This window comes from Oncorhynchus masou, chromosome 12 (genome assembly GCF_036934945.1).
Source record: "Oncorhynchus masou masou isolate Uvic2021 chromosome 12, UVic_Omas_1.1, whole genome shotgun sequence".
Taxonomy (NCBI): domain Eukaryota; kingdom Metazoa; phylum Chordata; class Actinopteri; order Salmoniformes; family Salmonidae; genus Oncorhynchus; species Oncorhynchus masou.
The window spans coordinates 79,710,531-79,726,135 of record NC_088223.1 but is presented as its reverse complement, the minus strand read 5'-3'; the positions used below and the strand labels follow the sequence as shown (position 1 = coordinate 79,726,135).

The 15,605-nt window shown below is 44.6% G+C and overlaps 1 protein-coding gene across 2 annotated transcripts in view; it reads left to right on the top strand.

The window, feature by feature from the left end:
- tmem132e (transmembrane protein 132E) overlaps positions 1–15,605 on the top strand; it is a 332,847-nt gene that overhangs the window by 247,708 nt on the left and 69,534 nt on the right. The window contains exons 1-2 of one of the 2 annotated variants that reach the window (XM_064982122.1): positions 3,640–4,233; positions 5,072–6,011. In XM_064982122.1, the coding sequence (XP_064838194.1) occupies positions 4,155–4,233; positions 5,072–6,011 (1,019 nt within the window). In that variant the 5' untranslated portion in view covers positions 3,640–4,154. Of the gene's footprint in view, positions 1–3,639; positions 4,234–5,071; positions 6,012–15,605 lie in introns of those variants that run through there. The other variant, XM_064982123.1, reaches the window with a different exon arrangement.

Sequence of the window (15,605 nt, the reverse complement as noted above, 5' to 3'; positions counted from 1 at the left end):
TAAGTGTTCATAACAATGCTTCATTTACATGAACACTAAACTACAAAATAACACTGTGAATAACCGAAACAAATGAAACAGTCCCGTGTGAAACAAACACTGACACAGGAAACAATCACCCACAAATCAAAAGTGAAACCAGGCTACCTAAGTATGGTTCTCAATTAGGGACAATGATTGACAGCTGCCTCTGATTGAGAACCATACCAGGCCAAACACAGAAATCCCAAATCATAGAAAATGGAACATAGACAACCCACCCAACTCACAGCCTGACCATACTAAACAAAATCATAACAACAGAACTAAGGTCGGAACGTGACATATTTGCTTTGCTCAGTTTGACATCAGCCGTTTTTATTTTACATTGTGAAATTTTTCTATGTAATGATTGACTGATGTCTATGAAATATGTATACCTTTGTTTTTCAACCTCAATAGTTTATAAGATCGATATTCTGCACAATGTAAAATTGCGTAAGACATTTAGGATCGATGGGAATGCTCCGATGACAGAGACGGTGAAGACGCTGCCGTTCACTTTAAACGCTCGAGCAACCTTTCCCTCCCCTGTCATTGAAGAGGCATTTATTCATTTAATCTACCTTGCTCTCCCATTAATTTCTCTGCATATTTTAACCTGCGCCACTCAGCTCATAACAGCCAGTGTCTATATTTTCAATGACTTTGACAGGCTGCTTTATATCTACAACTGTTAGTGCTGAGCGAATATCCAACTTTTTGGGTGAGGGTGTTATTAAACAAAACTGATTGACCGACGTTGGTTCAATTACCTGAATTCCAATGTGCCGTTTCACTGTAGAGAAATAAAATCATTCACGAAAGAAAACAGAGAAATCAAGTCAAGAACTATTTGGGACACAATTTAAAAAACAACAACATTTGATCCTCTTTTCCACCCAACTTTCATGATTTCCAATTGCGATCCAATTACAATCTTGTCTCAGCACTGCAACTCCCCAACGGGCTCGGTAGAGACAAAGGTCAGGTCATACGTCCTCCGAAACATGACCCGCCAAACCGTGCTTCTTACCATTTTGTAGTATACACAACTGAAATATTGTATTATTTCATAGTAATTTCCTATTTATCTATTTATTTCTACCCCATGTGGACCTGACAGAGACAATGGAATTATTTTCAATGTTTTGGCAATTGAATGTTCACTATTTTTGGCTTTGGAATTTCCATTAAAACAATGTCCATTAAAAAATTACTGTAACTTCTTTATTTCATAGTACATTTCATGTTAAAAAAAAATGTTTCAAAACCAAAATTGAAAACGGTTATTATTTTTTAATAATCAAACTGAAACAAAAAAAAGCATTAATCGCTCAACACGAGACACAGTAGCCTTTTCATGGCATCAGCAAACCAGCGATGTTACTTAAACAGAGAATAATGTACTATAACTCCCTTGTAGATGTACGTTTTTCTCACATCACTCATTATTAAGCTAGACTATGTTGATATAGCATGTTCCCTCTTCAGTGTCGGCCTATTTCACAGAAACTGTGATTTGCACATTTCAAAGGCGCAAGTGGCAAATTGAACCGCCACCAGAGAAAAGGAGGCAAAACAAAAATGCCAGCACCCTACTCTAACATATAACTTTCCCTGCAGCATTCGCCCTCCAATGCGTAAACAAATACCATTGGAGGCAATGGAGCTTTGATGGGAGATGAGGGGTGCTACAAAGTAGGCAGGTTTGCCAGGAAATGATGTTGCTGTGATTGTACTGATATAACAGACATTACAACATTAATTACATATTTGCTGTGGGTTTCGTTTTCAGGATACTGTGCCGTGCCGTGTCTGTGAACTAATACCCAGACATGAGACACCAAAAGCCTCAAAGCAAATGCCCAGTTTTTTATGCAAATCAACTTATTTGCAACCATTGTTTGTTATGCTAACTCCTATCTAGCTAATGCAGCAGACTGTCTGAGTTGTGGCCATTGAGCAAGTGATTAGCATAAAGTAGCAAGATCAAACGGATCCAGCTTTATGTCATTCTAGCCCTCTGTAAATTATTAGTTTCACTGATGTCTACATTTCATCACTTTTTGTCAATAAATAAACCCTCTGAAATTATAAATTGACTTGATGCATCCTAACAAGTTGGAGGATAAGAGAAGGTCATTTCTGCAATATTATCTTTTTTATCTTACATGGGGGGAAATGTAATCTTGAGGGACAAATGGTTTGCAACATAATAGTACACACTAAGCTGAATGAAATAGCCCCAACCTTAACAACCAATAGTAGGCAAAATGTTTCATTAATCCCCATCAGGGCAAATGTTCTGATAGATGGAAAGAGCCCTGAGGTGATGCTAGCTAGTGCTACACATTCATTTCCCCCACCCAACAGATGTGTATCATGTTAACAGAGCATGCAACAGGAAGAGAAGCCACTAAATTTGGCCCTTAGGTCTAATAGGAAGCCAAATGGTAATAGGGGAGGGGGAAACTATCAGATTTCCATTTGTAAGCCCCATCTGCTCCCCCATCCCCACTGCACTTTGATACAGCAGCAACGAAAAGAAAGGGCACCCCAGGTGAAGAGGGGAAGTACCCCAGTGCATCGTGGGCCATAAATCATGCCCCCTCAATCAGACCATAGTGTGCCTTAGCTGGAGTACACAGTAGGAGGGAGGGAGGAACGGGGAACTATACAAGAGCAATCGGTTGTGTGCATTACGCGTGTTTAGAAAGGGATGAAGAGACACTCAAGCAGCTAATGTGGTCTCGTAATGGAACAGCGTTGCTCTGCTCTGCAGAGATGAGAGTATCATGTCAGTCCCCTAAAGAGGTACTTCATTGCCTGGCCCTCAGACGGTCAGAGTCGACCACACTGTGGGAGTGCACCATGTTTGACTAGAGCTGGGCGATATGGACAAAAATCCATATCGCGATAAATGGACCCCTTTTTTCCCGATAATGCTAAATCAGCTATAATTATATGAAATAATTTTTGAAGGAGGCTCAGACAACCCGGAGAAATGTACTGGTTCCTCAAGCAGATACGCAAAATCTCATCTGTAGTCCTTTGGGAAATCTGATACATGACTGAAAATAACTGATAAAAACAGTGCCCAAGAACATCTACCTCATTGCGAGATGAGAATTATTCCGTTTATCTTCTTGATGTGGAAATAAGTGAAACGGTTCGTGGTGGAATGAACAACAGGCCCCTTCATCTTTTTTTGGGCCTCCTGTTGAGTGTGATGCCGAGTGTAGGTCTGGCCCACACACACATCCACATCCATTCCCTTGTCTTTTATTGTAGGAATTCAAGCAACTTGTGATTTAGGGGGAAAAGTAGTCGAAATCCCCTAACCCTCCCCCTCCCCCACGTACCCTCATTCTCTTTCTCGGGGTCGTGGCAGAAGAAGAGAGGAGGAGAGTGAGGAGTAGAGGGAGAGCTAATTCGTCAATGATCTTTAGCTAATCCCCCCCTCTCTCCCGCTCACTCTCTTTGCCTGAAGGCATTCAAGTAATACATTCCTCCCCCATTCCCACCTCACCCCTCCCCTCCAACACATACAGACACTCGCTCACTCACTGACTCACACACAAACAGAAGAGCCTGCCTGAACACGTCCTGTGGGAGAGGATGAATCGAGCTGGAGATTTTTTTTCCTCGAGTGTGTGGTTCAAGAGTCCTTTGAGGCCTGTGTGTCTTAGCTCTGGCTGGGAGCTAAAATGGTGATTATAGACTGAGGCTAGGTGTGGCGAGACGGGGCGGTGTCAAGGCTTTGTCTACAGCATTAGACCCAGCTAGCGAGGAGGGGTTTGGTCTATAAGGGACTGCTGCCAGAGTGAAGCTGCATGTGGACTGGATTCAAAGAGCTTCTGTGTGTCTTTGCTGTGGACCACGACTGCACCAAAGGGAATAGAAGCAGAGGTTCAAGAACCTCTGTAGGTCCCCCACAGGCATGTGCTGCAGTGCAAGCAATTGAGCCACTGAGAAATCTGTTCCAGTACAGTGAATATCTGTGGAGATATTTTTTTTACTGATGCTTGAGGATCGGTTAATTGTGTGACTGCAAACTCTCTACTGATGATTGGATATTCGCTTTTCAAAGGCTAATCAAGGAAATATACTTTCAATGCCAGGCCATTTGGAACATGGGACTTTTAATCTCTTATTTGGTCTGTCTGGAAAGGCTTTGGCACTTTTATGCCCTATTCTTGGTACTTCTGATAAGTATGTCACATCAATGGTGTTTCTTTATGACTGTGTCCTATGCCTGAGCAGATTGTATGTTATAGCTTGAGGGTATATGTTTTAAGTTGTTCTTTTCTCTGAGTTTGTGATTATATAACACGTTTTTGTTTGTTCCCACTTTATTTTGTCCTAAATGATCTCCCTATTTAACCCTATTTAGCTTTTACATTTTGTCCTCATCAAATGTCTTGTTGTTTAAAAAACCTCTGCGTTTTGTCCAATTGTTAGCTTCTCAGTCAATTTTAAGACTGACTACTGGTATGTTATTGAACTCGAGGAACAATCGATTGAGCGTGTTGTGTTGAGCTGTATCTTGTGAACAGCATGTATGATATAGATCAGTGGCCGGGCAGCTTATGAACGGGTACAACCGTACAATGACCCAACCTGCCTGCAAGCCACTTGACACATACTGCCCCTTTATCAGATGATTAGTGTTCATTGACTGTTCACATTTCATCCTTCTCTGACTGGGTGAGATGGTAAAATCTATGTCTGTCTGTCTGTCTGTCTGTCTGTCTGTCTGTCTGTCTGTCTGTCTGTCTGTCTGTCTGTCTGTCTGTCTGTCTGTCTGTCTGTCTGTCTGTCTGTCTGTCTGTCTGTCTGTCTGTCTGTCTGTCTGTCTGTCTGTCTGTCTGTCTGTCTGTCTGTCTGTGTGTGTGTGTGTGTGTGTGTGTGTGTGTGTGTGTGTGTGTGTGTGTGTGTGTGTGTGGCAGTTAAATGTAAAGAGCAGGTGAAAATGGCAAAGAAAGAAATGACATGTTGCATTGTAAAGATTATAACCTTGTCCTCTCTCTTTCTCTTTCTCTCTGATCAGCATTTGCAGGGAAGGTATCCCCGACAAGCTCAGATGCTCTCCTCAGCTCTTCGGCAGTCACATCCACCCCCACCCCTCCTGATGTCTACCTTCCCTCCAACTTTAAGCTCTCCAACGCCCAGCTGGCCTTCTTCCTGCGAGAGACCAGGTCCTCGGGCCAGAGCAGCGGTATCCCCGCCAACGGACATCCTCTCCAGCGTTCCGAGAGCTTTGTGGTCTTTCAGACCAAGGAGCTTCCCGCCGTCAACATCACCTTTGGCCCGTTCGCCCAGGACCAGAGCCTGCCGAAGGACCTCCTTCAGCCCTCCAGCCCCCTGGACATCCCCGGGCGGCTGACAGTCAACTGGAAGGTCCGGGCCTTTATTGTCCAGTCAAGGGTGTTTTCCAGCAACCCTGTGGTCCAGGTGCTCTTCTACATAGCAGGTCGCGACTGGGATGACTTCAAGGTCCAGGACAAGCTGCCCTGCGTGAGGCTCCACGCCTTCCGTGACGTACGCGAGATCAAGACGTCGTGCCGCCTTTGGGGGAACCTGGCCCAGTGCTTGGCCCAGCTGGAGTTGCCCCCCACCTGGTTCAATACCAATGTGGCCCCCCTGGGCCGGAGGAAAGGCTCCAGCGACAGCTTGGGCCTGGAGCTGAGTGTGGAGACCCTACAGACGGAGCTCTACTACACCCTCCACGACCCGGACAGCGGAGGGGAGTGCGGCGAGAGCTCGGGCCGCAGAGGAGGATCACAGGGTGAGCCGCCCTCTCAGCACCCCCTCCTCCGCATCGGTAGCATCAGCCTGTACCAGTCCAGCCAGGAGCAGTTGGTGGTGGACAAGCAGCTGGATAAGAACATGTTCCTGAGGTTGCCGGAGAAGCCGTTGAAGCCAGGCGAGACCCTCAACATCTTCCTCTACCTGGTGCCCAACTCCACCGTGGAGCAGTTCACCCTCAAGTAAGTGGGTATTTATATAATTTTCTTCTTAATTCATCTTTCCTGGATTCTTCACATCATCTCCCCTAGGTCAGAGGGTAGGGACCTTGGACCTTCTCCTCCAATACAGCTAAGAAGGCAAGGAATCGCAGTGTGTCCTTTCATACGGAAATATGGTCAATGTGTTACTTACTGCCTTACTTAAGCGCTGTCCAAGCATTACTGACATAGTTGTTTATCTCCTTCTCCAGGGTTAACCCTAACGCTTTATCCAGGGTTAACCCTTCTCCAAGGTTAACCCTAACCCTTTATCCAGGGTTAACCCTAACCCTTCTCCAAGGTTAACCCTAACCATTTATCCAGGGTTAACCCTTTATCCAGGATTAACCCTAACCCTCCTACAGGGTTAACTCTAACCCTTGTCCAGGGAGTTCAGTCTTACCAATTATATGCATTAGATTATTTTCTTAAGACTAGGTAGAATTTATAATCACTGATTTCTTCACTCTCATTAGATTACTTTTACTGAGTCTGTAAAAGTGTCTTGTGGCAATTACCAAGGTAGGGAGTCAACTTGAGTCATCTCAGTCCTTTGAAGTGGTGCCTATATGTTTTGAACAGAAACGTTTCCTTACATAAGTGCTGGAGCTTACACAATTAAAAGACAATTGGGAGATGTTCTCTAGAATCAAGAACGTCAAGTCATTTTAAAGTTTCTGTTTTTCAACATTCTGTAGAGGAAAAAATACACTTCTGGTTTGTATACCATCTCTCTATTGAACACACACCTAGATGTTGATAACTGGAGGATTCAATTTCCCCTGTAACAGAGAGGCCTAGCTACTTCATTCCCGAGCGCTATAGATTCAACTGGCACAGTGAAGAAGTTAAAGGACTATATCATGTCAAATCTTTTTGAATCTCTCATGTAAGACTCGGCTCCAAGAACATGAGACGGAAGAGCGTTCAGCAGCCCCTCGAAAGAGCAGGCATAATGGGTAGTAATTGACATCTGTTCAAATTAAATTCCTCATGAGCTGACCCACTTCTTGTTGAATTAGAGCTTAGGGGATACGAGGCATGTCTCCTCTCCCTCGCCCCTGTGTTTCTCACTGTTCATCCTCTCTGTCAACATAATGGGAGGGTTAGAGTTCTCCGACGAAAGAAAATGATTATTTAAATCCATTAAAGCCTCGGGAAAATGAGCTTTCTTTTTCCACTCCCCTGAAGATGAGAAGAAGTAGAGGGGGAGGGGCCCGATATTAAGCGAAAGCTGAGGCATGACGGCAAAACGCTTCGTAAACACGGCGCCCCCTAATCAAAATGGAAACTCTCAGACTTCAATTTAGGAATTCACTGTGAATTAATTAGACTTCAATAACGCATTAAGGCAAACAGGAACAGGCAGTGCTATGATTTATGCAGGCAGGGATAGTGCATTAGAGTTACCACCCCAGTTCAACATGAAAGACTCCTACTACATAACCAACCCAAGGTGTGTGTGGGGACAAGCATGAGACGTGTGTATGTGCGTACTAGCATACGTATGTGCTGGATGTGTTTCCTGTGTATGTGTATAAAGGTATAAATTGTGGGCTGTCTTATGGAACTTATCCACACAACAGTCTTTTCACAAGGTAAAGGCTTTCCAGACTCCAAGGAGGACAGCCCCAAGCATTTGTCCTTACATCATCACAGCCGTGTCTGCATCCAAGGAGACCCTCCCTCCCAAAAGATATCTTGTTCCAAGAGGTGTTCTGCCCAATCTCTTACCCTAACACTAGGCCTGTGATGATACCAGTATCGCAAAACTTTTTCCATGGCTAAAGTGAAAACACAAAGCAGACCGAACTCTTAGTTCCTTTAAAAACCTGTTAAATATTTTGTGCTATATCTTAGAAAATAGATACATTTGACTCTGGATGACTACATAATGATGTTTGTTCCAACCTTCAAGGTGTTTTCCTAAAGAAGTCATTCCAGCCCTACCTAACACTGTTGTCATATATAGATCAAGCATTTACTTTTAACTTCACCTCATCGGTGTCCATCCCATTCATAACATTTTCTAATGAATCCATTTTAGTGCCACTTTAGTGATGAAAATGCCAAATGTATTTTTTTTCACTGGTTTTCCATCCAGTTATATTGTATATGTTTCTGTACATAGTTAAAACATGGTGAAACAAAATGTATGACCAGATTCTCTGATGTTTCAAAGGTTTTCATAATATTGAATGATACCGTGTCTATTTCAGCCATCATCACGTTGTGTGCAATGTGCATCCTCTAAACTGATTTTTTTATCATTACTGTCTTGGACATGACTTTCCCTTGCAAACTAGGTTGCCTTAGAAACATAACATTCAAATGTCAGCTCTCTATTCATCTTTGACCCTCCTCTTTAACATTTCTGTGATTGTCTAAGAATTATACAGTGTTGCATATACAGGATAGTGATAGTGTTGCATTTCTGTCTCTCTGTGGAAAAGAGAAAAATACAACTCCAGGTAAAATAGGTGATAAGAGGGGAACATCCAAGGGAGAGAAACCCTGGGACAGTTGACTCAATTGGGTGTGAATTAAACAGTGCTGGAAGTCAACTGTTGAGGCATCTCCACCAAAATAAGATGAGTAAAGATGTAATAAAGAAGGTCTTTAAATATGAATTGAACTCAGCAAAAGTCTACCTCCTTTAACCCTCCCTCCCTAGCTGACTCCATCCATCCCCTTTTCATTTCTTATGGCATTGAATGTCTGTCATGTTACTGCAGTGGATCACATTTGAGGTGGTGGGGCTTTGTGACTCTTGGAAATTCCCTGTCCGCCCCCCTCCCCCACGGTTACCATTGTAACAAACGTGCATGTGTGCACGTGTGTGTGTGTGTGTTGGGGGGGGGGGGTAGCTATGCCTTTAATGTTCCGTTACTATGGAAATAATAAGAATACAGTGCATGGCAGTATGTGGTCCTCTGCAGCTCAGTTGGTAACGAATGGCAATTGCTACGCCTTGATAGTGGGTTTGATTCCTGGACCACCCCTACTTAAAATGTATGCACTGCATTGGATAAAAGCCTCTGCAGAATGGCATATATTATTATATATTATTAATCATACCCAGCACATCTTTGTAATGCTTGTCATCACCCAGAAAAGCTATAATTACATGCATAGTTGGCAGCATGAGTTTGTTATGTGTTTTTGTTGAGATTGAGAAGTCCACCTCTATCTGGAGTGGTGAATAAACAGAGGTGAGAATGACATCTACATTTGTGGGGCTACATTAATGAATAAGAATTAGAATTATTATCATGTACATATGTTAAAGTACAGTTTATTCAGGCCTCCCGGGTGGTGCAGTGGTTAAGGGTGCTGTACTGCAGTGCCAGCTGTGCCACCAGAGACTCTGGGTTTGCGCCCAGGCTCTGTCATAACCGGCTGCGACCGGGAGGTTGGCCCAGCGTCGTCTGGGTTAGGGTGGGCTTGGGTGCTGTACTGCAGTGCCAGCTGTGCCACCAGAGACTCTGGGTTCGCGCCCAGGCTCTGTCGTAACCGGCTGCGACCGGGAGGTTGGCCCAGCGTCGTCTGGGTTAGGGTGGGCTTGGGTGCTGTACTGCAGTGCCAGCTGTGCCACCAGAGACTCTGGGTTCGCGCCCAGGCTCTGTCGTAACCGGCTGTGACCGGGAGGTTGGCCCAGCGTCGTCTGGGTTAGGGTGGGCTTGGCCGGTAGAGATATCCATGTCTCATCGTGCACCAGCGACTCCTGTGGCGGGCTGGGCGCAGTGCACGCTAACCAAGGTTGCCAGGTGCACGGTGTTTTCTCCGACACATTGGTGCGGCTGGCTTCCGGGTTGGATGCGCGCTGTGTTAAGAAGAAGAGCGGCTTGGTTGGGTTGTGTATCGGAGGACGCATGACTTTCAACCTTTGTCTCTCCCCGAGCCCGTACAGGAGTTGTAGCGATGAGACAAGATAGTAGCTACTAAACAATTGGTTACCACAAAATTGGGGAGAAAAAGGGGTGAAATTTTCAAATAAATACAGTTTATTCGATGATGCCATAATATTTCAATGAACTGTAAGTAAAACGCTGTCTTATACAGTACAGTGGCCTCACGTACACCGTATAAATCAGAACCTATCAGAGCCTATTCTTATGCCTATGCCCTTTGGCGTTTTTGTTGCCGCTATCGATGAACACGGCAACAACCTGATCCGGGCTTCTGTTTCCTGCTGTCCAATGGCTTTGCCATGTCTCCCCGTTCTGACTTGGTTTTATTGACGGTTTCTAGACTGTCTGGATAACTATCCTCCGTCCCCTCACTTTTTTATTCTTGATCTGATGGTGGCATTGAGAGAGCTACCTGTAAAGTAGCCACCCTACCACTATTACTATCTCACTCACACACACGCTGTGTGTGAGTTATTTACAGCCTGGAGAAAAAAGTGTCAAAGACATTTACCATTGCACAATGCCAGATGATATCCAATTCATATTGGACACACAAACCTTACAAACAAGATGTACAGTATGTGACAAATGTTAAATGAAATGTCCTCCGCTTTTAACTTTTTTTCTTTGGTGTGCAGGACAGAAGCACGTAACTGTTCACCAACTACCGCTTTTTATTCACATCAACCTGAGAGGAGACTAAGGTTTTAAGCCTGAGGCAGTTTCTTAATTATTTTTAGGATTTAGTAGTAGACCATCATGTCTTCTCCTTGGAGAGAAGCATTTTATTCCCTGTTTTGAGTTTTCGTACCTCAATCAGACCGACCACTCTCCTTTTCTAGTTGTTGAAGTTTTCACTGAGTTGCAGAATTTGTTATATTTTCTCTATGACTTAAAGTTTCTATCATTTTGATGCACACCAGTGAAATAAGGCAATATAGGCTGAATTTCAAATCAACCCTTAGCCCCTACCCCCTTGAGTTTATTGCAGATCTGAAAGGATTGGATAGGTTTAAAGTAGTTTGGTTATTGCTTCACCATTCCTTCTGATAGGCTGTGTAGACTCTTTACCATATTGTTTAAACCTCACTGTTCCAATCTAGGCCAAAGGAATGCCTAGGGATTAGGGACTGGTGATCACCATATCACCATACTTAATCGAAGATAGCGTAACAGTGGGGATGTCTGTTTTGATTGTCTTGTCCTGTCCCTTGTATATATTATTTTTTAAATCTAATTTTCCATCTACGGACTGAACATGCTCTCCTGTAACCCGCCTCACTCAATGTGGTATGGATCTTCTATTTTTACACTTTTGAACCGGAACCCCCTTCTGAAGCTAGCCAGCTAACTAGCTACTAGCTAGTAGTCAGTTAGCCACTGTTAGCGGTCATCACCGTTAACGCGGACTGCCAGCCTCATCCCGGGAAACTCTTGCCAGCCTCCACAGCGCAATATCTACCCAGACCATATCAGACTGCCTTGCTTTATCACATCTCCGGATTCCTACCGCAAGCTCTGAACTACTCCGGATCATCGCAGCTAGCTAGCTGCTATCCGAGTGGCTACTCCTGTCTAACGTCTCTGGAGCTATCCTCGAACTAGGCCCATCTCTCGGCTAGCTGAAAAAATTCCATCAAGTAATCCCTGGGCTTCAATTACCTCTTTTGCCAATTGACCTGGACCCTTTGCTGCCGACACGGAGCCCCGCCGATCTATCACGACTGGTCTACCAATGTAACCGTCCAAGGGGGTTTCTGTGCCGAAGCAAGCACCAGTTAGCCTGGAGCTAGCCTCGAGCTAGGCCCTTCTCCCGGCTAGCCGAAGTATCCAATCAGATAATTCCCGGGCTTCAATACGTCTTCTGCCAATTGACCTGGACCCTTTGCTGCCGACACAGATCCATCACGACTGGTCTGCCGACGTAACCATCCGAGGGGGTTTCAACAGACTCTCGCATTGCGAAGTCCCCCTGAGGCCTATCTGCTAGCCTGCTGCTTGCCCCGGCCTGCTAGCTGTCTGAATCGCCGTGCCTCCAGCTCACCTAGCTACTCACTGGACCCTATGATCACTCGGCTACACATGCCTCTCCCTAATGTCAATATGCCTCGTCTATTGCTATTTTGGTTAGTAATTTTTGTCTTATTTCACTGTAGAGCCTCCAGCCCTGCTCAATATTCCTTAGCTAGCCCTTATGTTCCACCCCCCACACATGCGGTGACCGCACCTGGCTTAAATGGTGCCTCTAGAGACAAAACCTCTCTCATCGTTACTCAATGCCTAGGCTTACCTCCACTGTACTCACATCCTACCATACCCCTATCTGTACATTATGCCTGGAATCTATTCTTCCGCGGCCAGAAACTTTGGTCCTCTGGTGATGTAGAGGTTAACCCAGGCCCTGTAGCCTCCAGCATCACTCCCATTCCCCATGCGCTCTCATTTGTTGACTTCTGTAAGCGTAAAAGCATTGGGTTCATGCATGTTAGCATTAGAAGCCTCCTCCCTAAGTTTGTTTTATTTACTACTTTAGCATACTCCACCAACCTGGATGTTCTAGCCATGTCTAAATCCTGGCTTAGGAAGGCCACCAAATTTCCATCCCTAACTATAACATTTTCCGACAAGATAGAACTGCTAAAGGGGGCGGAGTTGCAATCTACTGCAGAGACAGCCTGCAGAGTTCTGTCATACCTTCCAGGTCTGTGCCCTAACAATTCGAGCTTCTACTTTTAAAAATCCACCTTTCCAGAAACAAGTTTCTCACTGTTGCCACCTGTTATAGACCCCCCTCGGCCCCCAGTTGTGCCCTGACACCATATGTGAATTGATTGCCCCCCATCTATCTTCAGAGTTCGTACTGTTTAGGTGACCTAAACTGGGACATGCTTTACACCCCGGCCGTCCTACAATCTAAGCTAGATGCCCTCAATCTCACACAATCATCAAGGAGCCTACCAGGTACAACCCTAAATCCGTAACCATGGGCACCCTCTTAGATATCATCCTGACCAACCTGCCCTCTAAATACACCTACCTTCAACCAGGATCTCAGCGATCACTGCCTCATTGCCTGCGTGCGTACTGGGTCTGCGGTCAATCGACCACCCCTCATCACTGTCAAATGCTCCCTAAAACACTTCAGCGAGCAGGCCTTTCTAATTGACTTGGCCCGGGTATCCTGGAACGATATTGACCTCATCCCATCTGTAGAGGATGCCTGGTTGCTTTCTCTCCATCTTTAACAAGAATTCAAAAATGTAGAACTAAGAACAGATATAGCCCTTTGTTCACCCCAGACTTGTCTGCCCTTGACCAGAACAAAAACATCCTGTGGCATTCTGCATTAACATCGAATAGCTCCCGTGAAGTCAGGAACCAATATACTCAGTCAGTGAGGAACGCTAAGGCTAGCTTTTTCAAACAGAAATTTGCTTCCTGTAGCACTAATTCCCAAATGTTTTGTGACATTGTAAAGTCCATGGAGAATAAGTGCATCTCCTCCCAGCTGCCCACTGCACTGAGGATAGGAAACACTGTCACCACTGATACATTTACGATAATCAATAATATCAATGAGCATTTTTCCATGGCCGGCCATTCTTTCCACCAGGGTACCCTGGCCAACATCTCAGCTCCCGCTGCATCAACTTGACCAACCCACACCCCCCCCCTCCCGCTTCTCCTTCACCCAAATCCAGACGGCTGATGTTCTGAAAGAGCTGCAAAATTTGGATCTCTTCAAATCAGCTGAGCTAGACAATCTGAACCCTCTCTAAAATGATCTGCCAAAATTGTTGCAACCCTTATTACTAGCCTATTCAACCTCTCTTTCATATCATCTGAGATCCCCAAAGATTGGAAAGCTGCCGTGGTCATCCCCCTCTTCAAAGGGTAGACACTCTAGACCCAAACTGTTATAGACCTATATCTATCCTACCCTGCCTTTCTAAAATCTTTGAAAGCCAAGTTAATTAACAGATCACCGAACTTTTTGAATCACACCGTACTTTCTCCACTATGCAATCTGGTTTCCGAGCTGGTCATGGGTGCACCTCAGCTACACTCAAGGTCCTATACAATATCATAACCGCCATCGATAAAAGACAGTACTGTGCAGCCGTTTTCATTGACCTGGCAAAGGCTTTCGACTCTGAGATTGTGTTATGTGGAGTGTGTGTGTGTGTGAGCCCATACGATCATGAAGGAGCAAGTGTGTGAGCACGTGCATATGTAGGTGCCAGCAAGTACTGTATGTGTATGTGATAACCAGATAACCAAAGACCATCTTTTAAAAGGGCTTTTCTTAATGGAACTATAAAGGAAAATCAACCGTCACTCCTGACTGATGATATCATGGGTATCTTAAGCACAGACAGAACAGCACAATATACTAAGCTTGTCTATTCACTCTGAACAGACAGACGTCTATCCCTCTGAGGGGTTTTGCATTACAGAAAATTTGTCTCACAGTATTACTCAGTCAATGTCAATTTCTGGCCGTTTCTATTAGATCTGTTTGCCTGAACTGATCCAATGCTGACGCTCACACGGCAAACTCCAGTCACTTACAGTGGGGAGAACAAGTATTTGATACACTGCCGATTTGCAGATTTTCCTACTTACAAGCATGTAGAGGTCTGTAATTTTTTATCATAGGTACACTTCAACTGTGAGAGATGGAATCTAAAACAAAAATCCAGAAAATCACATTGTATGATTTTTAAGTAATTAATTTGCATTTTATTGCATGACATAAGTCTTTTATACATCAGAAAAGCATAACCTATTATTTGGTACAGAAACCTTTGTTTGCAATTACAGAGATCATACGTTTCCTGTAGTTTTTCATAAGGTTTGCACACACTGCAGCAGGGATTTTGGCCCACTCCTCCTTACAGACCTTCTTCAGATCCTTCAGGCTTCGGGGCTGTTTGTCATGCCTTGGTCTTAGTATTTTGTGTTTTAGTTAATTAGTTGGTCAGGCCAGGGTGTGACATGGGTTTATGTTTGTTGTATTTCTTAGTGGGTTTTTTTTAGTTATTGGGATTGTGGCTGATTAGGGGTGTGTGTTGCATAGGTTTGGCTGCCTGAGGCGGTTCTCAATCAGAGTCAGGTGATTCTCGTTGTCTCTGATTGGGAACCGTATTTAGGTAGCCTGTGTTTCACTTTGTATTTCGTGGGTGATTGTTCCTGTCTCTGTGTAGTGTTCACCAGATAGGCTGTAATAGGTTTCACGTTCCGTTTTGTTGTTTTTTGTATTTATATGTTATTTCGTGTATCGTCATTTTGTTCCATTAAAGAACATGAGTAACCAACACGCTGCATTTCGGTCCGACTTTCTTTCAACAAACGAAGAACGCCGTTACACTGTTGCTGGGCAATACGGACTTTCAGCTCCCTCCAAAGATGTTCTATTGGGTTCAGGTCTGGAGACTGACTAGGCCACTCCAGGACCTTGAGATGCTTCTTACGGAGCCACTCCTTAGTTGCCCTGGCTGTGTGTTTCAGGTCATTGTCATGCTGGAAGACCCAGCCACGACCCATCTTCAATGCTCTTACTGAGGGAAGGAGGTTGTTGGCCAAGATCTCGCGATACATGGCCCCATCCATTCTCCCCTCAATACAGTGCAGTCGTCCTGTCCCCTTTGCAGAAAAGCATCCC